Here is a 25,005-nt window from a genome sequence, read left to right on the forward strand (position 1 = left end):
ACATGAGAGAAGTGGAAGAAGGGAAGGTGATTGTTACAAAGACAGAAGTGAGGTTAGGAAGGGGCCGACCCAGCAAAAGAACAATAACTTTGAACTAGAGTACCAATATACGTGCGATGAAAAGGAGATCTGAGATTAAGTGGTGTTTAGTTTATGTCTTTCGATCTATGGGAAGCAGCCTTTTCCTTCATGCAGAGGTGAGTACTGTGATTTGCTTTATTTACTCCTGCCTAAAGTTTCTAGTCCTTCTGGTTTTGCAAAATTTTATGCCAACAGGTCTTTGCAGCTGCCTCCCCAGAAACACTCTTCAATGCATATTTGTTCTGATTTGCCCTCATGGTGCTCTCTGAGCGGTCATACCCAACCCCACTTTTAATACAGTTTGTGCCTGCAGAAGCTTTCGAATAGTCATACTATTTCATTTCCAAGCAGTGCACAACCTGAAACATGCTGCTGAAATCCTGTAACTTCTTATACCACAGCTTTTCCAGTTTACTTTTGTCCTGCTGCATGTGGAGAGCAATAACACGCTAGCGTTGGGGAAGCATCGCAGAACTGAGGGCTCGTCAACACTTCCGCTTGTCTGTTGCCTAGAAAGAGCAGTTTTCCCCAGGAGAAAGCAGTGGAGCAAGAGGAAGTGTGGACAAGCCCTAAAGCAGGATAAATCCATTACTAATTCACTGTTGGGGGGACGCGGGTGGCGCTGTGGGTTAAACCACAGAGCCTAGGACTTGTCAATCAGAAGGTTGGCGGTTCGAATCCCCGCGATGGGGTGAGCTCCCATTGCTCGGTCCCTGCTCCTGCCAACCTAGCAGTTTAAAAGCACGTTAAAGTGCAAGCAGATAAATAGGTACCACTCTGGCGGGAAGGTAAACTGTGTTTCTGTGCGCTGCTCTGGTTCGCCCGAAGTGACTTAGTCATGCTGGCAACATGACCTGGAAGATGTATGCCGGATCCCTCGGCCAGTAAAGCGAGATGAGCACCGCAACCCCAGAGTCGGTCACAACTGGACCTTATGTTCAGGGGTCCCTTTAATTCATTGTGTCAATAACACGTTGCAGAAGACACATGCAATAACACACCCATCTAGAAGTGTCCTCTCTTGGTTTTTCTTTCTGAGCTCCCCCACCCCACAACTTCCTTATACATTCATTGTTTGAAGTTGCTCTATCCCTTGACTGTATTGTTTCCATTTGTCTTCTTCTGCACCTCTTTCAGTTCTACAGAACTGTGGAAGAGTCGGAAAACAGAGCAAAACACAGTTTTCAGTATTTATTATTATGGTTGAATTTGTATACTGCCCTTCATCCAAAGATCCCCGGGGCAGTTCACAACATAAGAACGCTTGCTGATCAGAAGGTCAGCGGTACGAATCCCCGCAACGGGGTGAGCTCCTGTTGCTCGGTCCCTGATCCTGCCAACCTAGCAGTTCGAAAGCACGTCAAAGTGCAAGTAGATAAATAGGTACTGCTCCGGCGGGAAGGTTTCCAACATATATAAAAACATAATAAAACATTAAACATTTTAAAAACTTCCCTATATAGGACTGCCTTCAGATGTCTTCTAAAGGTTGACACAATCGCTGCTGTGCACCCTCTCCCACTTTGTGGTTCTCGCTTGGATCCCTAGTTTACTCTAGAGCAGAGTGGTCCAACACGTGGCCCTCAAGGCCTTTTTGGTGGCCCTCAGCACCGTATGCTGCCCACCACCTGCAGCCCTCGCCTTCCCAAAGTTGGATAAGTGAGTTGCTGGGCTTTGCAGAGGAGGAGTGAGGGCTCTGACAGGGTCTTAGGGTCCCCCTGCCTCCTTCCCAGAGCCCAATTAGTGCTTTTCTAGCTTTAGGAAGAAGGTGGGAAGGTTCTAGGATGCCGTCGGAGCATCGTGCCTCCTTCCCAAAGCCCAGCCCTCGCTTCTCTGGCTTTGGGAAAGCAGCAGGAGGGACCCCCTCAAATCTTGGCCTCGCTCCCCTGCCCTGCATGGCAAGGCAGTGTGCAGCTTGTGGGTTCTGTGTCGAAATTCTCTTGCGGCCCACTTGCTATGAAAGGTTGGACTGCCCTGCTCTAGAATCAAGGGTGAGGAAACAAGCTGGGAGATGATTCGAACATGCGTGGAGGAAAACTCTGTTGAATGAAATTGAACACTAGTGAGGGCTCATAGAATCATCGAATTGTAGAGTTGGACCCACAGGACCATCTATTAAAAACCAATAATTTTAAAAGTTGTGTGTCCTTGTTTCTCAATTTCATCCTTTCATAAGGTTTTCTGGTCTTTCATGCATTGTGAGTTGCCATTATTTTTATTGATTATAGTTTAGTAAATCTTTATTATACAGTGGTACCTCGGGTTACAAACACCTTGGGTTACAAACACTTCGGGTTACAGACTCAACTTACCCAGTAGTACCACCTTGGGTTAAGAACTTTACCTCAGGATGAAAACAGAAATCGCGCACAAGCGGCAGGCCCCATTAGCTAAAGTGGTACCTCAGGTTAAGAATGGTTTCAGGTTCAGAACGGACCTCTGGAACAAATTAAGTTTGTAACCAGAGGTACCACTGTAAGTATTAAGTGTAAACTGTTTAATTATTATTTGCTGATATTTAAGTTTGCCGTTTACTTATTGAAGATTGCTTTATTTGATGTAAGTTGTTTATTTTAAAGTTACGTTTTTATTATGGTTTCTTTGCAGTGGATCAGATCATTATTAGGTGTGCAATCTTTGCTGTCTATGTTGTGGTTTCTTCAGCTTGTAAACCGCCTTGTGCATAGCAATATAGAAAGGGGGCATGCAAATTAAAAGTGAAATGGAAATGAAATCAAATCTAATCCAAGCCCCTGCAATGCAGGAATATGCAGCTGTCCCACATGGGGATCAAACCCACAACCTTGGCATGGTCAGCACCACACCCTAACCTTCTTTGGCAATCACTCATAGCCAAGTAAGATTGTCTTCCACAAAAAGAGCCTTAACAGTGAGTCTGCAAGAGACTGTGGAAGCCAATTCCTAGATCCACATGTCCTTCAACAGTGGAGACATAGGTTTCCGGGCGGGAGTTGATCATGGTGAAGGTTTGCCATACATGCCTTCCTCTTAGCCCTGAGTTCATGCTTCTTCAAAGTCCACGGCACTTTTGGTAAGGGCTGTTCTCCAACTGGAGCGCTCGCAGGCCAGTGTTTCCCAGTTGTCAGTGTTTATACTACATTTTTTTAGATTTGCCTTGAGACACTCTTTAAACCTTTTTTGTTTATCACCAGCATTACGCTTTCCATTTTTAAGGTCAGAATAGAGTAGTTGCTTTGGAAGACAATAATCAGGCATCCGTACAACGAAGTTGATGTTGAAGTTGATGTTGATGTTGAAGAATCATTGTTTCAACACTGGTGATCTTTGCTTCATCCAGTACACTGATATTAGTTCGCCTGTCTTCCTAAGTGATGTGTAAGATTTTTCAGAGAATCTTTTGAGAAGTTGGAGATGGCGTTTGTAAGTGGTCCATGTTTCACAAGCATACAGTAAGGTTGGTAGTACAATAGCTTTGTAAACAAACTGAGTCATCAAGCCTACCTAGAGGCACTGAAGGCTGCCTCCATTGCATCCCCATTTGTGATGGCCTGGGATTCCGAGTCTGAGAGTGAACCGGAGGAATCCCAGCCGGCACAGGAGTCCCCGCCTCCAGGGCCAGCTGAACTGGGGCAAGGCCTAGATGCTGAGGAGCCTGCACCTGTGACAGATCCTCAGGGGCAGGCACCAGGTGAGACCATTCTGGCCCCAGAGGTGCTGGAGGCTCAGTGGCTACAGGTGAGCCTCCCCCGGGGCCCAGTAACCCTTCGGCCTCTCCTGAACTGCAGAGGCTTAGGGCAGAGAGGCGAAGGGAACTGGTCTCTCCCAGGAGGAGTGCTCGCCTTAAGGCCAGGAGAGGCGGGGCTCCTGGGGGCCGGGACCGCCCCCGACCTTAGAAGAAGATAAAGGTCAGGCAGCCCGGTCCCAGGTTGCGGGAGCAACGTCGTTGTGGAGTACCTGCTTTACCCAGACCTAGATCTGCACTCCCAGTGTGCCTGTTCCCCGCCTGGCTCCCTGCTTCTGCTCTACCAGTGTTCCTGTTTCCCCTGCCTGGCTCCCTGTTTCGGACCTCGCGTCTCATCCAGTGTTCGTCTACCCTGCTAGTGACTCTAGACTGAACTTCGGCTATGGTATTAGTACCTCCCCCCCCCCGGGGGCCAGCACACCATTGTGCTGTCCAGCACAGCTGTTCCGGGTATGGAGATGACAGCAGCCCACTAACTATAACTTGGACCAAATCTTTAGAGGCCAGAGCTCAAGTGCCAGTCCAAGTATGGAAGTCCTATGAGAGGTGGTGGACCCTCCTTCCTTGGTAGTTCTTAAGCAGAGGTTGGATGGCCATCTGTTGTTGATGCTTTAGTTGAGATTCCTGCACTGCAGGGAGTAGGACTAAATGATCCTCAGGGTCCCATCCAACTCTACAGCTCTCTGATTCTTGGAGAAAGCACAATCTCCCAGCCAAATAACTATTGCTTCCATTTGCTGTGATTCATTAAGGTCTCCTTGATGTTGCAGATGATGTACAGGGAAGCATCACGGGAAGAAGGCAACCAAAGCTACCAAGGAGAATTCATCTTACTGGGAGTGGCTGACCGCCCACGCTTGGAGATGCTGCTCTTTGCCATTATCCTGACCTGCTACGTGATGACCCTGTTGGGAAACACGACCATCATTGTGGTGTCGCGGCTGGACCCCCATCTCCACACCCCTATGTATTTCTTCCTCTGCAACCTCTCCATCCTTGACCTCTGTTACACTACCAGCCTCGGACCCCGGATGCTGGTGAGCTTCTGGAGGAAAAACAAGTCCATCTCCTATGGTGGCTGTGTGGCTGAGTTGTACATCTCCCTTGCTCTGGGCTCCACAGAATGTGTCCTTTTGGCTTTTATGGCCTATGACCGATATGCTGCAGTCTGCCATCCGCTGCGCTACACTACCATTATGAACCATTCTTTATGTTTCACAATGGCTGCCATCTCCTGGGTTAGTGGCTTCAGCAATTCACTAGTGCAGACGGTGTTGACATTTAGGATTCCACGATGCGGAGAGAACCGAATAGACCATTTTTTCTGTGAGGTGCCCGCCTTTATCAAATTGGCCTGTGGGGACACCTCACTCAATGAGGCTGTCCTCTTTTTTGCCAGTGTGGCCATCCTTCTGTTACCAGTGGGCCTGATCACCATCTCTTATGCCTACATTGTGGCAGCTGTGTTAAAGATCCGCTCAGCTGAAGGCAGGCAGAAGGCCTTCAACACCTGTGCTTCCCACTTGATCGTGGTGTCACTCTTTTACGGGTCAGCCATTTTCAGTTACCTCCAGCCCCGATCCGGCTACTCCCGTGACCAGGAAAAGATGGTCTCCCTTTTCTATACATTTGTCACCACCATGCTAAATCCACTAATCTACACCCTGAGGAACAAAGAGGTACACAAAGCTCTTGGAAGGGTATTGAAGAGGAATTAATCCCAATAGCTCCTAACCTTATTCAGCAGTTCAGTCTTATCTTTTAATAATAAAAAAATCTCTCACTAATCATCTGTATGATTCCCCTTCCTGTGGGAATTTGTTGCTTTTCTAGGTCCTATATTAATGAATGTTTATTTTGTGAATGTTTTATTGCTGTTATGATTGCTGCAATCTTATGATACTGTAATATTGTTTTAATGAGATTGTTATAGAAAGGTGGGGTGGAGATGTTGAAAATAAATAAATCTTTCTTTCTTTCTGTTCTGGCCCTTGCTTCTTGACAGAGTACTCCAATTCAGGTTTCTGTTTCTATCAAAATATTTTATTCACAGATTTCTATTATACATAGGCACCACAGCTGACAGGCGATGGTAGTGCTGGCTGGTAGAGATGCCCCTTCCTCTTTCAGTAAGAAGCCCATAAAACCGAGTATCTCTCCCAGCCCCCGCTCTTTAGAAGTAGGCTTAAGCGGTGGGACGTCTCTAGGTACATGTAGTTGGGATGCAATGCTGAAGAAGAATAGCAAAGATGCTGGGGTGAAATAGACAAGCTGATCAGGGCAGGAGTTGGGAGGAGATGAAATGTCCACCTTCTTCCTTTTCTTTAAACTTTGAGGCTAATTGCTATAGCTGGACCTATCTTCATCTTTCTCCTGCTCCCTTTCTCCTGATCTTATTGCCTGCCCACTGGATCTCTCTCATTGCATTATCTAGTCAGCCTTTCTTCCCAAACACCCCATATCTATCTTTATCTATCTATTCGCCTGCCTCTTTCTACCTCTCCGTATCTGTCGGCTTCTCCATGCTTGGCTTTCTGTCTATCTTCTGTGAAGCCTCTTCTGCCAAAGCTCTTCACCCCTCGCCTCTGGACGACCAAAGTCTATCCAAGGCAAAACGGAGTCCCAGGTGAGAGAGGTTTCTGGGCGCTTTGCCTTTTGTCCTGCAGTTTGTCCTCAGGTTAATTAGAAATAAAGATAATAATATTATGGAAATAAATAAACAAATAAGAGAGAAAGAAAAAGATGTATCTGTGAGGTACAATGGGTAAGGAGTAACCTGCCAAACCGGTTCCTTTGTCAAGGTGATGGCTTTGGCTTGCTAAGTACTATGATTTAGAATATCCAAACAAGTTGCTCTGTGCCTTAGGAACAAATGAGTTGCTGAAATATACTTAGAGTCGAGTGTGGATTTCATGCTCTTTATTCAGCTCATAGTAGTTCCCCCAAAATATCTGCTTTATATACATTATTTACACAATGGGCCGCATGTGATTGGCTAATTCTGGGGTTCTCCTGTAGGCCAATCAGGTTGCTGATTCACTTCCACCTGGAGCTGGATTGGGTGGCTCATGCGGACCAATCATACTGCTGCATTGTTCTAGAACCAATCAGACTGCTGCCTTTTGGATCCTATTCAACTCAGTACATAACAGTTGCCTTCCTGTTGCCACCTCACCCGTGTGGTACATAGTAGAACAACATCCTGAGTTGTGTACAGGGCCGTCTTATCTGGCGCCGTGGTGCAAAGATCCCTCCAGTGCCCCCCCCCGCATTTCCCAGAGTTGTAGACCTTTTTAAAGGAAAGGCTGCTCCCGCCCTCGCGCTACTGCCCCGCGCTGCCCATGCGCGACCGGGCATCGGCTCCTGCGGCGGGATCATGGTGCGGGGCTGGGCAGCCCGGCATGATGGGGATGGCATGGGAGGCAGGCGGGGGTCTCGTCCGGGCAGGGACAGGCGAAGCGAGCTGGGCCACCCATGTCGTCACAGCAGAGAAGCACGCTCACTCAGCTGCAGTCGCCCCATCCTTGCTTGGGGAGGAAGGGGGAGAGTGTGACTGGGAGGGGATTAGGCAGGGGAATGAAATGCGGTTCGTGCGAAGGAGTGCAGAGTTGGTGGGGGCAGCGGGAGGAGGCAGGCTCCATGCAAGGCGGTGGAGAAGCAGGGGAAGGAGGGAGGGGCGCTGCGGGCAGCAGTTGCAGCGTGTAACCTCGAGTGCAGGGATCTTTCGAGGTAGAGTGGACAGGGGGAGCGGTGGTAGAGTCACATTTATTATGTACAGAGCTTGGGATGCAAGCACACACCACGCAGCCAAGGAGGTGTTATGTCGTGGAGCTAGCGGAGAGAGCTCCGGACTGTGGGAAATCATCTGGAGCCTTCCTGCCTCTGATGGGTGCTGGAGGCATGCAGACACCGCCTCGCTGACCTCCCCAATCTCCTCTCCCCGGACTCTCCGCCTAGTGCTGTCCACTGCTTAGTGCCCTGGCTCGCTGCGCCACTACACCCAATGGTAAAGACGTCCCTGGTTGTGTAAACTGGGGAGAGAGACATGTTTTGCTCTGTGTGTTGAACTTTGGGGTTCCTCTGGAAACTAAATGAGGAAGCAAGATTTAGTGGTATTAGTGCTGTGAGCTCCTCCATCCTGTGCTCACGTTATAAAGGTAAAGGTACCCCTGCCCGAACGGGCCAGTCTTGACAGACTCTGGGGTTTGTGCGCCCATCTCACATCTATTGGCCGGGGGCCAGCGCTGTCCGAAGACACTTCCGGGTCACGTGGCCAGCGTGACAACGCTGCTCTGGCGAGCCAGAGCCGCACACGGAACGCCGTTTACCTTCCCGCTGGTAAGCGGTACCTATTTATCTACTTGCCCCCGGGGGTGCTTTCGAACTGCTAGGTGGGCAGGCGCTGGGACCGAGCAGCGGGAGCGCACCCCGCCGCGGGGATTCGAACCGCCGACCTTTCGATCGGCAAGCCCTAGGCGCTGAGGCTTTAGCTCACGTTATATATGTGTGTAAATAAAACCTGCTGACCTTCAACTGGAGATCTGGGTAAAGGCAGGAACCACTGGAATCTCTCACCACTCAAAGACTGTGCATGACATTGCATATATAAGAACATAAGAAGAGTTTTCTGGATCATGGCAACAACCAGTCCAGCATCCTTTTCTCACAGTGGCCATCCGGACAGCTAATGTTTATTTTTTTGATCCCACCTTCAATACTGTCTATACCTGCAAATATTTGGGGTAGACATGCTGCTTTGTTTCTGTGCATGTCATATTTCAGTGCATGCCATGTAGTCTCCTGCTGAAATCTTGTAACTTTTTATATCGTAAAGCTTCCAGTTTGATTTCTGTTTTTGTTGTGTTACAGCACACAAGCAGCCCTCTAGATGCCAATACTGCAGTATTATTGGCGAAACATTCCAAGACATCAAATGTGTGCGGATGCCCAGATATAAATCCACCACTAATCTGGAATGTGTAGTAATGTTTAATCATAACAAATAAATTAAAGAAAGAAGTAAACATCTAGCAATTGGGGAAATGTGAAACTTTTTGGATGGCTAGGAATTCAGTAATAAAGATGAACATACACAAATCCTATTTACTGATGTCAAATATACCACTGAAGGCGAGCGAAACTTTACTTCAAAAAATGGGAAGAACTATTCAACTTTTTATGAGCAGCTAAGAAGCCCAGAGTAGCAGCAAAAACACTCGACCAAAAGGGGTTTAGCATTTCCTAATGAAAAATGTTTTTAACCATGCTGCAATCTAAAATATTGGTCTACAAATTCTAGAGTGTCAAAAATGGAAGAAGGTGGCCTTCTTTTCTCTGCAATCAGAGAAAACCCACCCCTTGGTGTACTGTGGGGTGAAAACCTCTTGACAATAAGCAGAAATGCAATCTCTAAAAATATCTATTCAATATAGAGAAAATTTAGGAGCACATCAAGAACATGAGAGCCTACTGGATCAGGCCAGAGGTCCATCTAGTCATCTCACAGATACCTCTGGAAAACTAGCAAGTACAAGAGCACTCTATCCTCCTGCATCTTCTAGAAACTGGTATTGACAGAGGATGTAGAAAATAGTCATTGTGACTAGTAAAAGCCAATGATAGCTTTTAAAAGAGGGTTGGAGAACAGCATGGAAGACAAGGCTTTATAGGTTGGTGGCCATCACTGCCTCCTGTGGGAGCAGGCACCAAAATTTATATATGCGCTTTGAGGAGAAATAATTTCTTTTATCTTTCGACAGTCAGCTTTGTTTGAGGTCCACCAGTTCTGGCGTTATGGGAGAGAGAGAAAAGGGGGCTTGAGCTAGATATCAGATAAATGTCCTGCTGCAGCACTACCATCTCCTGTCAGCTGTGGTGCCTATGTATCATAGTAATCTGTGAATAAAATATTTTGTTAGAAACAGAAACCTGAATTGGAGTACTCTGTCAAGAAGCAAGGGCCAGAACAGAAAGAAAGAAAGATTTATTTATTTTCAACATCTCCACCCCACCTTTCTAAAACAATTTCAATAAAACAATATTTCAGCATCGTAAGATTGCAGTAATCATAACAGCAATAAAACATTCACAAAAGAAACATTCATTAATATAGGTCCTAGAAAAGCGACAGATTCCTACAGGAAGGGGAATCATACAGATGATTAGTGAGAGATTTTATTATTATTAAAAGTTTGGAGCTATTGGGATTCTCTTCATTACCCTTCCAAGAGCTTTGTGTACCTCTTTGTTCCTCAGGGTGTAGATTAGTGGATTTAGCATGGTGGTGACAAATGTATAGAAAAGGGAGGCCATCTTTTCCTGGTCACGGGAGTAGCCGGATCGGGGCTGGAGGTAACTGAAAATGGCTGACCCGTAAAAGAGTGACACCACAATCAAGTGGGAAGCACAGGTATTGAAGGCCTTCTGCCTGCCTTTGGCTGAGCGGATCCGTAACACAGCTGCCACAATGTAGGCATAAGAGATGGTGATCAGGCCCACTGGTAACAGAAGGATGGCCACAGTGCCAAAAAATAGGACAACCTCATTGAGTGAGGTGTCCCCACAGGCCAATTTCATAAAAGCAGGCACCTCACAGAAAAAATGGTCTATTCGGTTCTCTCCACATCGTGGAATCCTAAATGTCATCACGGTCTGCACTAGTGAATTGCTGAAGCCACTAACCCAGGAGATGGCAGCCATTGTGAAACATACAGAATGGTTCATAATGGTGGTGTAGCGCAGCGGATGGCAGACTGCAGCATATCGGTCATATGCCATAAAAGCCAAAAGGACACATTCTGTGGAGCCCAGAGCAAGGAAAATGTAGAGCTGGGCCACACAGGCACCATAACTGATGGTCTTGCTTTTCCTCCAGAAGTTCACCAGCATCAGTGGGGCCGCACTAGTGGTGAAGCAAAGGTCAAGGATGGAGAGGTTGCAGAGGAAGAAATACATGGGGGTGTGGAGATGGGAGTCCAGTCGGGACACCACAATGATGGTCGTGTTTCCCAACAGGGTCATCACGTAGCAGGTCAGGATAATGGCAAAGAGCAGCATCTCCAAGCGTGGGCGGTCAGCCACTCCCAGTAAGATGAATTCTCCTTGGTAGCTTTGGTTGCCTTCTTCCCGTGATGCTTCCCTGTACATCATCTGTAACATCAAGGAGACCTTAATGAATCACAGAAAACCAGCAAATGGAAGCAATAGTTATTTGGCTGGGAGACTGTGCTTTCTCCAAGAATCATAGAACTGTAGAGTTGGATGGGACCCTGGGGATCATTTAGTCCTACTCCCTGCAGTGCAGGAATCTCAACTAAAGCATCCACAACAGATGGCCATCCAACCTCTGCTTAAGAACCACCAAGGAAGGAGGGTCCATCACCTCTCATAGGACTTCCATACTTGGGCTGGCACTTGAGCTCTGGCCTCTAAAGTTTTGGTCCAAGTTATACTTCCGGGTTACCGTCTCCGGCAATGGCAGATTTCCTCTGATCTGGAGGAATCCGCTCCGTGGAAATCAGGGTCTGGACTGCCACGGCGAGGCGGAGACCCACTAAAAACCACAGGCGGGAGAAGTCTGTGGACGTGGGATTCGGCTGGCACCTTTTGCACCTCCCCTACTGGCGGGGAAACCCAGTTTCGGGGATCCGGAGCGACGTGGGGTGAGCGGCGTGGTGCTTCGAATCGACTGCTTCTTTCACGGAGTGAAGCCGCATTGCTGTTGCCGGAGAGCACTGACTTTTTCCTGTGGACAATTGGACTCTAAACAACAACCCGTGAGTAGAACGGAAAATTGGATCTTTAAACTTCTTAATTTGGCATCGAAACGGGAAGGCTTCAAACAGGAAGTCCGCCTTCTTCTTTTGTAAATAAATTGAAAGCAAAGACGTTGCAAGCTAAAGCCTGGAAAGTCTTTTGTAAAGGATTAAATCTCCATCGGTTGAAACTACTAAACCCCCCTTGGAAGCAGGAGAAGAGGGGGGAAATTCTAGATTGTTTAAGCTTGCAGGAGAGAGAATGAAGAAAGATAAATCACCACCTTTTCGAACCTGGGAACGGGCTGCCAGTAAGATTGACGTTTTGAGAAAGTTCATTGACTGTGAATAAAACGTATGTTGACAGATAGTTAAATAAGATAAATATATTGTTTCCATTGTTTCCTTTTGCATTTAAAAAGGAGCAAAAAAAAGTAACTGAAAATCGAAACTAACTCTGTCGCTGGATCTGCGTTTAAAAGGATGGATACAAATAGAAATTGTTTCCCCTAGAGGGAACTTTTGAAACTGTTGCAGGAGTGGAGCTGGGGAATTTTCCAGCTGCAGAGATTAAAGAGCGTGAGAATCAGAGTCTGACCTTGGACAAAAATGTTGACAGAAGAAGCCTTAGTGATTGCATTTTGCAAGACAAGTGCTCTATTGGAACAGCTTCACGAGAAGATGGGTGTGAGGATTATTACAATTGACAATTTGGGACAAAAAATGACTGAGTCGGGACAAAAAGGGAATACCTATACAGAAATACTCAGGAATTGACCCAGGAATCTGTTTTGACATGGCAAGCTGTGGAGAAGACGAAGGAGAATGTTGTTGTTGAACCTCAAGTAATTCAAGTGGAGAGAGCCCTGGCCTCACAGAGGCAATTTGATGAACATAAGCTGTTGCCCTTTATGATCGAATCTAGAGAAAGCCAGACTTGGTGGGATGGAGCTCTGCTTGGATTGGAGAAGGAAAGTTGGATAGATCCTCCTATGCAGGGATGCTCTGGCCTTTGGGAACTGGATTTGGGTCAGGGGGAGAACCGCGCTCTGAAATATCTTTTGGACTTTAGTTCTGACTATGGAGAATGGGCTGACCTGTCGAGAAGGAATAAAGACATTGTTAGGTTGGAGTTTCCCCGAGATCTACTCCTCAGTGCCAAAAGAAGGAAATTAAGAACAAGATCAGCAGAAGATAAAGTAAAGTGCATGTATAAACATGAAGAAGATCTGCAGAAGGGACATGGAAGAGAGTTAAGAGCCTCGGACAGAAGGTCACCAGGTTGATGGACTATATGGTATTGATAGAAAGGACTGACAGAATCCGAGACCAGGGAGAAGAGACGGTGGAGGAAGATTGGGGGGAAAAGGTTTTAAAAAAAATATTTAGAGAAATGTTGCAAAATTAATGAGTGTTAGAAAAATGTTGGAATGAAATTATATGGCTTTAGTAGAAATGTTATAAGGAGCTAAGTATAAATAAGTTTTAGGGTTTTAATGGTAAGATAAGGTTAAAATAAATTAAGATAATTAAATGACAGAAAATAGTGAAAGATGGAAAGAATTTGCTGGAATAATTAATAACTAGAACACAAAAAGGGAGGTGTGAGGAGGTCGATGAAAGAAGTTAATGAAAGATAAAGATATGGAAATATTGGATCTTGTCAGGGAACTGCCATCAGAGACAAGAGGAGAGGTAAGGCTCCCCAATGATGCAGGGGAGGGAACCAGCAAGGAGAGAGAGAGAGCTTCCGCTGGGGAAGGAAATCCAGGGGACACCAGGAAGAAAGGGGAGGCTGAGAGTACTGTGGAGGAGAGGCTCCGAGACTCTTCCAGTGAAATCAACGGAGAGAGCACAGGACCTCCGATTGGGACGCCTATGCTGCGCAGAAAGCTTCCGCGCAGAGAATCTAGGAGGAGACTTGGAGTCAAGGAAATTTTATGTTGGAAGAAGTTTAGGAAACGCCCACTGACGGATTCTGCCAGTAACTGAGGCAGTCGCGTTGTAAGGGCTATCAAAGCAGGGAAAGGTTTAGCTATACAACCAGCGTGGAACAGTTTGCAGTTTACGCACAAGCAACCCCAATTCCCATTATAGATCTGTTTTTAACTGTTTTTGATTTTGATTTTGTTTTGATGTATTGTGTCTTTTGCTTTTTTAATGTATTGTAATGTATTGATTTGTATTGTTTTTTCTCTCTTTTTTATTTTTCTCTTTTATTCTTAAACTTTTAATAAATATTATTTATAAAAAAATTAAGTTTTGGTCCAGGTTATAGTTAGGGGGCTGCTGTCATCTCCATACGTGTTAAAGCTGTGCTGGGGATGCAATGGAGGCAGCATTCAGTGCCTCTAGGTAGGCTTGATGACTCAGTTTGTTTACAAAGCTATTGTACTACCAACCTTACTGTATGCTTGTAAAACATGGACCACTTACAAACGCCATCTCCAACTTCTCAAAAGATTCTCTGAAAAATCTTACACATCACTTAGGAAGACAGGCGAACTAATATCAGTGTACTGGATGAAGCAAAGATCACCAGTGTTGAAGCAATGATTGTCTTCCAAAGCAACTACTCTATTCTGAACTTAAAAATGGAAAGTGTAATGCTGGTGGTCAACAAAAGAGGTTTAAAGAGTGTCTCAAGGCAAATCTAAAAAAATGTAGTATAAACACTGACAACTGGGAAACACTGGCCTGCGAGCGCTCCAGTTGGAGAACAGCCCTTACCAAAAGTGACGTGGACTTTGAAGAAGCATGAACTCAGGGCTAAGAGGAAGGCATGTTTGGCAAACCTTCACCATGATCAACTCCCGCTCGGAAACCTATGTCTCCACTGTTGAAGGACGTGTGGATCTAGGAATTGGCTTCCACAGTCTCTTACAGACTCACTGTTAAGGCTCTTTTTGTGGAAGACAATCTTACTTGGCTATGAGTGATTGCCAAAGAAGGTTAGAGTGTGGTCCTGACCATGCCAAGGTTGTGGGTTTGATCCCCATATGGGACAGCTGCATATGCCTGCATTGCAGGGGCTTGGATTAGATTTCATTTCTATTTCACTTTTAATTTTAATTTGCATGCCACCTTTCTATATTGCTATGCACAAGGCGGTTTACAAGCTGAAGAAACCACCAAATAGACAGCAAATTTCACACCTAATAACGATCTGACCCAATGCAAGGAAGCCATAATAAAAACGTAACTTTAAAATAAACAACTTACATCAAATAAAGCAATATTCAATAAGTAAACGGCAAACTTTACTTATTACTCTGCTTTCCCAAAGCCAGAGAAGTGAGGGCTGGGCTTTGGGAAGGAGGCACGATGCTCCAACGGCATCCTAGAACCTTCCTATATAGGGAAGTTTTTTAAATGTTTAATGTTTTATTATGTTTCTATATATGTTGGGAGTGGCTTGATCAACCCAGTCAGATGAGCAGGATATAAATAGTAAAACTGTTGTTGTTGTTGTTGTTGTTGTTGTTGTTGTTGTTGTTGAATAGGACGCCCCTATTTTCATTGGAGAAATGCTGGAGGGTACATGAAAGGGACCACATGCAGTGATCTTTATGTTGTGATCTTTAATAAATGTACCCACAACCCTGAGATTGCGTCTCATGCTCTACTGAGAGCATTCTCCTCCAACTGCTGCTATCCAACACTTTCCCGTCCTCAAAACTGGATATTGCCTATGCTTTGAAAATCCAAGTACAAGAGCTGCATTGATTTAGGGAAGATAAAGTGTGGGACAGCAACAGTTGGGGAATGATGCATGGAGGTAGGGGAATTGCAGTTCACACAAGCAGTTCACATTCCACATTAAACAAGGTATGGGTGGACCCTTAATTATGTTTCTGCTTGTTGTAACAAATTGTAAAGTGCTGTAGTAGATGCTGTGTGATTTTTAATTGGATTTTCATTGTTTTAATTTCTGGTGTTCTATTTTGTTGTATTACAAATTGCATTCCATAGAATAAAAGTACAATTATTCATATACAATATCTATATGTTTATCAATATACCATATTCATATTCATTTATATCTATGCAATATTCATACTTAATACGAACAACCCCACAGAGCACCTAAATGAAGCTTGCAGATCTCACTGGTGGAGATTCACTGTTCTTATGGATTATGTTACTGGTTAAAAAAACCCAAGAGATCAAGGGGAGACAACTGTCTGTATTGCTATTCCTACTCAAAGTAGACCCACTGATGAATTTCATTGGCTCTACTCTGAGTAGAACTTTGTTGTCTGCAACCCAATTTGACAATTTGTGGGGGCAAGAAAGCTGTGGGGTTTTGCTTTTCCCCTCACATACGTTTAAAGAAGATTGGAAAATGTTTATTGAATATATGGGTGAAAATTGTGTACATTTGAAAATGTTGGCAGTATTAAGATATTAAGTATTAAGGGAAGTCATTGATATTTTAAAGTTGTTTAAATGAATATTCTAAAATATGAAATTGTGTGTGTGTGTCTGTGAGAGAGAGAGAGAGAGAGAGAGAGAGAGAGAGAGAGAGAGAGAGAGACTACTTTTACTTAAATGATTCATAAGCAAGTCAAGGGTGCAACTTGAACTAGTCAGGTTTTCTAATAATGACAGTAAACTATTCATCATAGTCTCAGATTCTGAAGAGCTCCGAAACCAAAGTTATCTAAACAGGCAACAGCAGAGCAAGCGAAATTCAGGCTAAGGCTAAAGTGATGCATACCAGGGCAAAGTGGTCTGAATTTCACAAACCTGCTAACGCTGTCTGAATGGGGCTGTGGGCTCCCAAGGTTTTCCCTATACATCCTGGGGCCATATCAGAAAGCTCACTTATTATTTCAGTGTGCTGTAATGAATAAAAAGAGAGAGACAAAACAATTCAGTGCCAGTAATTATTAGGAAAGGGACTGAAAATAAAGGAGCATGGTGATGGTGACGATTTAATTAGTGAATCACTTCCTATAAAACATCTCAAAGTGATTTAATATGACATGGATTAATATGCCAAGCTTTCAACCCGTGGACTTCCTATGGGCTTATTTGGGTTTTGTTATGGCTTTTTAAATGTGTTTTTTTGTGGGTGTTATTGGTTAGTCTTTGGTTTATTATGTACTGGTATTTTGTATTCTCATTTTGTGTTCTTATGTTGTGAACTGCCCCGGGATCTTTGGGTGAAGGGCAGTATACAAATTCAACGAACAACAATAATAATAAATACTGAAAACTGTGTTTTGCTCTGGTTTCCGACTCTCCCACAGTTCTGTAGAACAGAACGAGGTGCAGAAAAAGACAAATGGAAACAATACAGTCAAGGGATAGAGCAACTTCAAACAAGGAATGTATAAGAAAGTTGTGGGGTGGGGGAGCCCAGAAAGAAAAATCAACAGAGGACACTTCTAGAAGGGTGTGTTATTGCATGTGTCTTCTGCAACGTGTTATTGACACAGTAACAGTGGGGTTGCGGCGCACATCTTGCTTTATTGGCTGAGGGAGCCGGTGTACAGCTTCTGGGTCATGTGGCCAGCATGACTAAGCTGCTTCTGTCGAACCAGAGCAGCACACGGAAATGCCGTTTACCTTCCCGCTGGAGCGGTACCTATTTATCTACTTGCGCTTTGAACTGCTTTCGAACTGCTAGGTTGGCAGGAGCAGGGACCGAGCAACGGGAGCTCACCCTGTCATGGGCATTCAAACCGCCGACCTTCTGATTGGCAAGTCCTGTGGTTTAACCCACAGAGCCACCCGCGTCCCCCCAACAGTGAATTAGTAATGGATTTATCCTGCTTTAGGGCTTCTCCACACTTCCTTTTGCTCCGCTGCTTTCTCCTGGGGAAAACTGCTCTTTCTAGGCAACGGACAAGCGGAAGTGTTGACGAGCCCTCAGTTCTGCGATGCTTCCCCAACGCTAGTGTGTTATTGCTGTCCACATGCAGCAGGACAAAAGTAAACTGGAACAGCTGTGGTATAAGAAGTTACAGGATTTCAGCAGCATGTTTCAGGTTGTGCTCTGCTTGGGACTCATATGACTATCCAAAAGCTTCTGCAGGCACAAACTGTATTAAAAGTGGGGTTGGGTATGACCGCTCAGAGAGCACCATGAGGGCAAATCAGAACAAATATGCATTAAAGAGTTTTTCTGGGGAGGCAAATGTAAAAGCCTATTGGCACAAAATTTTGCAAAACCACAAGGACTAGAAACTTCCGGCAGGAGTAAATAAAGCAAATTTCAGTACTCACTTCTGCATGAAGGAAAAGGCTGCTTCCCATAGATCGAAAGACATAAACTAAACGCCAGTTAATCTCAGCTCTCCTTTTCATCTCATGTATATTGGTACTCTAATACAAAGTTTTTCTTCTTTTGCTGGGTCGGCCCCTTCCTAACCTCACTTCTGTCTTCGTAACAATCGCCTTCCCTTCTTCCACTTCTTTTCTCGTGTGATGACGAAGGATACAACTTTTGCTTCTATTCCAGGGATGAATCCGTATTTGTCCTGCTACTTGTAGGAGACCAGAGCAGTCAGCTTGTCTCGGGGCTTCGCTCCCATCAACAGATGCACTCTGGATAGGCTTTTATGGTCCGGAAGCTATGGCCAGAGATCACATTCTGTGGCAGAAGTTGGCTTGAGGGAGAGGCTGGCAGCATGGAAGGAGAAAGTCAAGCAAAGAGAAGCAGACAGGTGTGGAGACGTACAAAGAGGCAGGCAGGCAGGCAGGCAGATAGAAAGATGGATGATAGATGTGGAATATGAAGAAAGGAAATGCTATGTTCCCAGCAAAGAGTCCAAGGATTATAGACTATAATGAATTAAATGTCAATGTGTTTACTTGTGATAGAAAAAAGAGGTGAGAGAAAGGAGTTGAATGCAGTTAGAAATTAGATGGGAGGAAGTGTCCATTCTTTGTGTGTGTGTTTGTGGTGGGAAAGCGAGAGAGTAAGATCAGGAGAATGGAAACAGATACGAATATAGACTGTCAGAAAGGTTGGAAAGATAGCTGTAGAGCCTCAAAGATTAAATAAAAGGGAGAAGCTGGATCTTCCCTCTCCCCGCAACTTGTCTACTTCACCCCAGCATCGTTGCTATTCTGGCTGAGAATCGCACCCCAACTACATGTACCTAGAGACCTCCCACAGCATAAGCCTACTTCTTGCAGGGCATTGGAGGGGAAGGGAGCTGGCTTTATGGGGATCTTACTGAGGAAGGGGCTGTGGTTGCTGCGTCTCCAGAATCTAATGGACAATGCAAGGCAGTTTCCTGCACATCACGGAGCCTCAGGGATTCAAACTTCAAGCTGAACAATTAGAGGCAGGCTCCCTATTAAGACATGCAGTCCCAAAGGCCAGCTGCCACTCGCATGACATCCTCAGGGAAGGCGACTTTCGTCAGAGTTCTTTCATCATTTGCAAAAGTACTTGAAACTGCTATAATTGTGCCCAAGTTGTGGAAATTGTGTTGCAAGTTCAGCAAAGTTATTAACTGTTGGTTTATTGATTCTTCATTTGGACCCTTTATGTTCTTCTTCCTTGATGCTGCTTTTTGGTTTGGCAACTAATGGTGGCAGTCCAGCCAGATGGGCGGGGTAGAAATAAAATAAATTAATAATAATAATAATAATAATAATAATAATAATAATAATAATGTTTTCTGTTATTTTTAATGCTTGTTTTCATAGTTCATAAGGTGCTTTGAGCTGCTGCTTTTGGGAAGGGGAAAGTGGATCTGATTTGCTGCTGTGGTCTATACAGTAGATTACTAATTTTTAAAAATGCTGTCTGATTCTGTAGGAAACTGTAGCTCTGTGAGGAGAACAGGGGTCTTCTAAAAAGTTTCAGCACCATAAACCTAGGGTTGCCATACGTCCGAAATTTCCTGGACACCGTCAGTATTTAGTACTTGTAAACAGTGCTGGGGCGGGAAATCACTGAAATGTCTGGGAAAATCTGGATGTGCGGCAGCCCATGTTGGTAGTGTAGATTTTGGCAATTTTCATTTTTTTAAAGATTTGGCAAAAAAAGGGCGTGTATTGAAATATGGCAACCCTACTTAAACTACAGCACCCAGCATTCCTTGAGTAAGCCATGGCTGTTTAAAGTGGTATTAAAGGTAAAGGGACTCCTGACTGTTAGGTCCAGTTGCGGACAACTCTGGGGCTGTGACGCTCATCTTGCTATCCCTGAAGCCAGGAGAGCAAGAGGGGTTGGTGCGCACCGACCTGGCTTCACGTTGCTTTCACTGAAGCCATCGAGTCTGCATTTGCTCCATAAGATGCACACACATTTCCCCTTACTTTTTAGAAGGGGAAAAGTGCATCTTATAGAGTGAAAAATACGGTACTAAAGAACAGTTTACATGGACTTGAATTTGGACTTGGGCTTTTAATTTAGAAGTACATCTTGGATTTATATAAAGTTGGACTAACTCTTACTTCCCACCACCTTTGGGAAAAGGAAAGGACAGGACTGAAGAGAAGTATATGCTTTTATATTAATTTTACATGGATTGGGAATGGTCTTGTTTGATTGATCTGATTTGATCTGGAATTGTTTTGCTTTTTCTGTTTTTTAAGGGCCTGGGTGTGAGAACTGTTTTTTGTGTTTTTTTTGTATTTTATAGATTTAGTGTGATATCATAGAATCATAGAATCATAGAATCATAGAGTTGGAAGAGACCACAAGGGCCATCGAGTCCAACCCCCTGCCAAGCAGGAAACACCATCAGAGCACTCCTGACATATGGTTGTCAAGCCTCTGCTTAAAGACCTCCAAAGTAGGAGACTCCACCACACTCCTTGGCAGCAAATTCCACTGTCAAACAGCTCTTACTGTCAGGAAGTTCTTCCTAATGTTTAGGTGGAATCTTCTTTCTTGTAGTTTGGATCCATTGCTCCATGTCCGCTTCTCTGGAGCAGCAGAAAACAACCTTTCTCCCTCCTCTATGTGACATCCTTTTATATATTTGAACATAGCTATCATATCACCCCTTAACCTCCTCTTCTCCAGGCTAAACATGCCCAGCTCCCTTAGCCGTTCCTCATAAGGCATCGTTTCCAGGCCTTTGACCATTTTGGTTGCTCTCCTCTGGACACGTTCCAGTTTGTCAGTGTCCTTCTTGAACTGTGGTGCCCAGAACTGGACACAGTACTCCAGGTGAGGTCTGACCAGAGCAGAATACAGTGACACTATTACTTCCATTGATCTAGATGCTATACTCCTATTGATGCAGCCCAGAATTGCATTGGCTTTTTTAGCTGTCGCGTCACACTGTTGGCTCATGTCAAGTTTGTGGTCAACCAAGACTCCTAGATCCTTTTCACATGTACTGCTCTCAAGTCAGGTGTCACCCATCTTGTATTTGTGCCTCTCGTTTTTTTTGCCCAAGTGCAATACTTTACATTTCTCCCTGTTAAAGTTCATCCTGTTTGTTTTGGCCCAGTTCTCTAATCTGTCAAGGTCATTTTGAAGTGTGATCCTGTCCTCTGGGGTGTTAGCCACCCCTCCCAGTTTGGTGTCATCTGCAAATTTGATCAGGATGCCCTTGAGTCCATCATCCAAGTCGTTGATAAAGATGTTGAATAAGACCGGGCCCAAGACAGAACCCTGTGGCACCCCACTAGTCACTCTTCTCCAGGATGAAGAGGAACCATTGATGAGCACCCTTTGGGTTCGGTCAGTCAGCCAGTTACAAATCCACTGAGTGGATACATAACAGTTGCCTTCCTGTTGCCACCTCACCCATGTGGTACATAGAAGAACAACATCCTGAGTTGTGTACAGGGCTGTCTTAAGCATATCTGGTGCCGTGGTGCAAAGATCCCTCCAGTGGGCCCCCCCCCCATTTCCCAGAGTTGTAGACCTTTTTTAAGGAAAGGCTGCTCCCGCCCTCGCGCTACTGCCCCGCGCTGCCCATGCGCGACCGGGCATCGGCTCCTGCGGCAGGATCATGGTGCGGGGCTGGGCAGCCCGGCATGATGGGGATGGCATGGGAGGCAGGCGGGGGTCTCGTCCGGGCAGGGACAGGCGAAGCGAGCTGGGCCACCCATGTCGTCACAGCAGAGAAGCACGCTCACTCAGCTGCAGTCGCCCCATCCTTGCTTGGGGAGGAAGGGGGGGAGTGTGACTGGGAGGGGATTGGGCAGGGGAAGGAAATGCGGTTCGTGTGAAGGAGTGCAGAGTTGGTGGGGGCAGCGGGAGGAGGCAGGCTCCATGCAAGGCGGTGGAGAAGCAGGGGAAGGAGGGAGGGGCGCTGCGAGCAGTAGTTGCAGCGTGTAACCTCGAGTGCAGGGATCTTTCGAGGTAGAGTGGACAGGGGGAGCGGTGGTAGAGTCACATTTATTATGCCCAGAGCTTGGGATGCAAGCACACACCACGCAGCCGGGGAGGTGGTGTGTCGTGGAGCTAGCGGAGAGAGCTCCGGACTGCGGGAAAACATCTGGAGCCTTCCTGCCTCTGATGGGTGCTGGAGGCATGCAGACACCAAGCCCCCGCTCCGCCTCGCTTACCTCCCCAATCTCCCCTCCCTGGACTCTCCCCGGACTCTCCGCCTAGTGCTGTCCACTGCTTAGTGCCCTGGCTCGCTGCGCCACTACACCCAATGGTAAAGACGTCCCTGGTTGTGTAAACTGGAGAGAGAGACATGTTTTGCTCTGTGTGTTGAACTTTGGGGTTCCTCTGGAAACTAAATGAGGAAGCAAGATTTAGTGGTATTAGTGCTGTGAGCTCCTCCATCCTGTGCTCAGGTTATATATATGTGTAAATAAAACCATATATTCTAAAGATACCAGTCTCTGCTGACCTTCAACTGGAGATCTGGGTAAAGGCAGGAACCACTGGAATCTCTCACTGCTCAAAGACTGTGCATAACATTGCATATATAAGAACATAAGAAGAGTTTTCTGGATCATGGCAATGACCAGCACAGCATCCTTCTCTCACAGTGGCCATCCAGACAGGTTATTGTTTATCTTTGTGATCCCACCTTCAATACTGTCTATACCTGCAAATATTTGGGGTAGACATGCTGCTTTGTTTCTGTGCATGTCATATTTCAGTGCATGCCATGTAGTCTCCTGCTGAAATCTTGTAACTTTTTATATCGTAAAGCTTCCGGTTTGATTTCTGTTTTTGTTGTGTTACAGCACACAAGCAGCCCTCTAGATGCCAATACTGCAGTATTATTGGGGAAACATTCCAAGACATCAAATATGTGCGGATGCCCAGATATAAATCCACCACTAATCTGGAATGTGTAGTAATGTTTAATCATAACAAATAAATTAAAGAAAGAAGTAAACATCTAGCAATTGGGGAAATGTGAAACTTTTTGGATGGCTAGGAATTCAGTAATAAAGATGAACATACACAAATCCTATTTACTGATGTCAAATATACCACTGAAGGTGAGTGAAACTTTACTTCAAAAAATGGGAAGAACTATTCAACTTTTTATGAGCGGGTAAGAAGCCCAGAGTAGCAGCAAAAATACTTAACCAAAAGGGGTTTAGCATTTCCTAATGGAAAATGTTTTTAACCATGCTGCAATCTAAAATATTGGTCTACAAATTCTAGAGTGTCAAAAATGGAAGAAGGTGGCCTGCCCTCTGCAATCAGAGAAAACCCACCCCTTGGTGTACTGTGGGGTGAAAACCTCTTGACAATAAGCAGAAATGCAATCTCTAAAAATATCTATTCAATATAGAGAAATTTTAGGAGCACATCAAGAACATGAGAGCCTACTGGATCAGGCCAGAGGCCCATCTAGTCATCTCACAGATGCCTCTGGAAAACTAGCAAGTACAAGAGCACTCTATCCTCCTGCATCTTCTAGAAACGTATTGACAGAGGATGTAGAAAATAGTCATCGTGACTAGTAGCCAATGATAGCTTTTAAAAGAGTGTTGGAGAAAAGCATGGAAGACAAGGCTTTATAGGTTGGTGGCCATCACTGCCTCCTGTGGGAGCAGGCGCCAAAATTTATATATGCGCTTTGAGGAGAAATAATTTCTTTTATCTTTCGACAGTCAGCTTTGTTTGAGGTCCACCAGTTCTGGCGTTATGGGAGAGAGAGAAAAGGGGGCTTGAGCTAGATATCAGATAAATGTCCTGCTGCAGCACTACCATCTCCTGTCTGCTGTGGTGCCTATGTATCATAGTAATCTGTGAATAAAATATTTTGTTAGAAACAGAAACCTGAATTGGAGTACTCTGTCAAGAAGCAAGGGCCAGAACAGAAAGAAAGAAAGATTTATTTATTTTCAACATCTCCACCCCACCTTTCTGTAAATTTCTGTAAAAATTCTGTAAATTTAAATAAAACAATATTAAAGCATCATTAAGATAGCAGTAATCATAGCAGCAATAAAACATTCACAAAAGAAACATTCATTAATATAGGACCAAGAAAAGCGACAGATTTCCACAGAAAGGGGAATCATACAGATGATTAATGAGAGATTTTTTTATTATTAAAAGATAAGACTGAACTGATGAATAAAGTTAGGAGCTATTGGGAGTCTCTTCATTACCCTTCCAAGAGCTTTGTGTACCTCTTTGTTCCTCAGGGTGTAGATTAGTGGATTTAGCATGGTGGTAACAAATGTATAGAAAAGGGAGACCAACTTGCCCCGGTCGCGGGAGTAGTTGGACGGGGGCTGGAGGTAACTGAAAATGGCCGTCCCATAAAACAGCGACACCACGATCAAGTGGGAAGCACAGGTGTTGAAGGCCTTCTGCCTGCCTTCAGCTGAGCGGATCCTTAACACAGCTGCCACAATGTAGGCATAAGAGACAGTGATCAGGCCCACTGGTAACAGAAGGATGACCACACTGGCAAAAAAGAGGACAGCCTCATTGAGTGAGGTGTCCCCACAGGCCAATTTGATAAAGGCGGGCACCTCACAGAAAAAATGGTCTATTCGGTTCTCTCCGCATCGTGGAATCCTAAATGTCAACACCGTCTGCACTAGTGAATTGCTGAAGCCACTAACCCAGGAGATGGCAGCCATTGTGAAACATAAAGAATGGTTCATAATGGTAGTGTAGCGCAGCGGATGGCAGACTGCAGCATATCGGTCATAGGCCATAAAAGCCAAAAGGACACATTCTGTGGAGCCCAAAGCAAGGGAGATGTACATCTCAGCCACACAGCCGCCATAGGAGATGGACTTGTTTTTCCTCCAGAAGCTCACCAGCATCTGTGGTCCGAGGCTGGTGGTGAAGCAAAGATCAAGGAAGGAGAGGTTGCTGAGGAAGAAATACATGGGGGTGTGGAGATGGGGGTCCAGCCGCGACACCACAATGATGGTCGTGTTTCCCAACAGGGTCATCACGTAGCAGGTGAGGATAATGGCAAAGAGCAGCATCTCCAAGCGTGGGCGGTCAGCCACTCCCAGTAAGATGAATTCTCCTTGGTAGCTTTGGTTGCCTTCTTCCCGTGATGCTCCCCTGTGCATCAT

The 25,005-nt window shown here is 45.3% G+C and overlaps 3 protein-coding genes across 3 annotated transcripts; 1 reads left to right on the plus strand and 2 right to left on the minus strand.

Moving 5' to 3' along the window:
• The first annotated feature begins 112 nt into the window (after nucleotides 1–112).
• LOC309526994 (putative olfactory receptor 2B8) lies at nucleotides 113–5,633 on the plus strand. Its single transcript, XM_082213412.1, has 2 exons — nucleotides 113–197; nucleotides 4,576–5,633. Exons 1-2 carry the CDS (start codon nucleotides 117–119, stop codon nucleotides 5,521–5,523), a joined length of 1,029 nt encoding a protein of 342 aa, XP_082069538.1. The 5' UTR covers nucleotides 113–116; the 3' UTR covers nucleotides 5,524–5,633.
• A 4,355-nt stretch (nucleotides 5,634–9,988) lies between these two features.
• On the minus strand, nucleotides 9,989–10,951 carry LOC309527510 (olfactory receptor 2G3-like; the record flags this gene model as incomplete). Its single annotated transcript, XM_082214336.1, has 1 exon — nucleotides 9,989–10,951. One exon carries the CDS (start codon nucleotides 10,949–10,951, stop codon nucleotides 9,989–9,991), a length of 963 nt encoding a protein of 320 aa, XP_082070462.1.
• Nucleotides 10,952–24,015: 13,064 nt separating this feature from the next.
• Nucleotides 24,016–25,005, minus strand: LOC309527511 (putative olfactory receptor 2B8; the record flags this gene model as incomplete). Its single annotated transcript, XM_082214337.1, has 1 exon — nucleotides 24,016–25,005. The coding sequence occupies one exon, from the start codon at nucleotides 25,003–25,005 to the stop codon at nucleotides 24,016–24,018; it is 990 nt and encodes a 329-aa protein (XP_082070463.1).

The sequence above is a fragment of the Podarcis vaucheri genome, assembly GCF_965113315.1.
Source record: "Podarcis vaucheri genome assembly, chromosome: 2".
NCBI lineage: Eukaryota > Metazoa > Chordata > Lepidosauria > Squamata > Lacertidae > Podarcis > Podarcis vaucheri.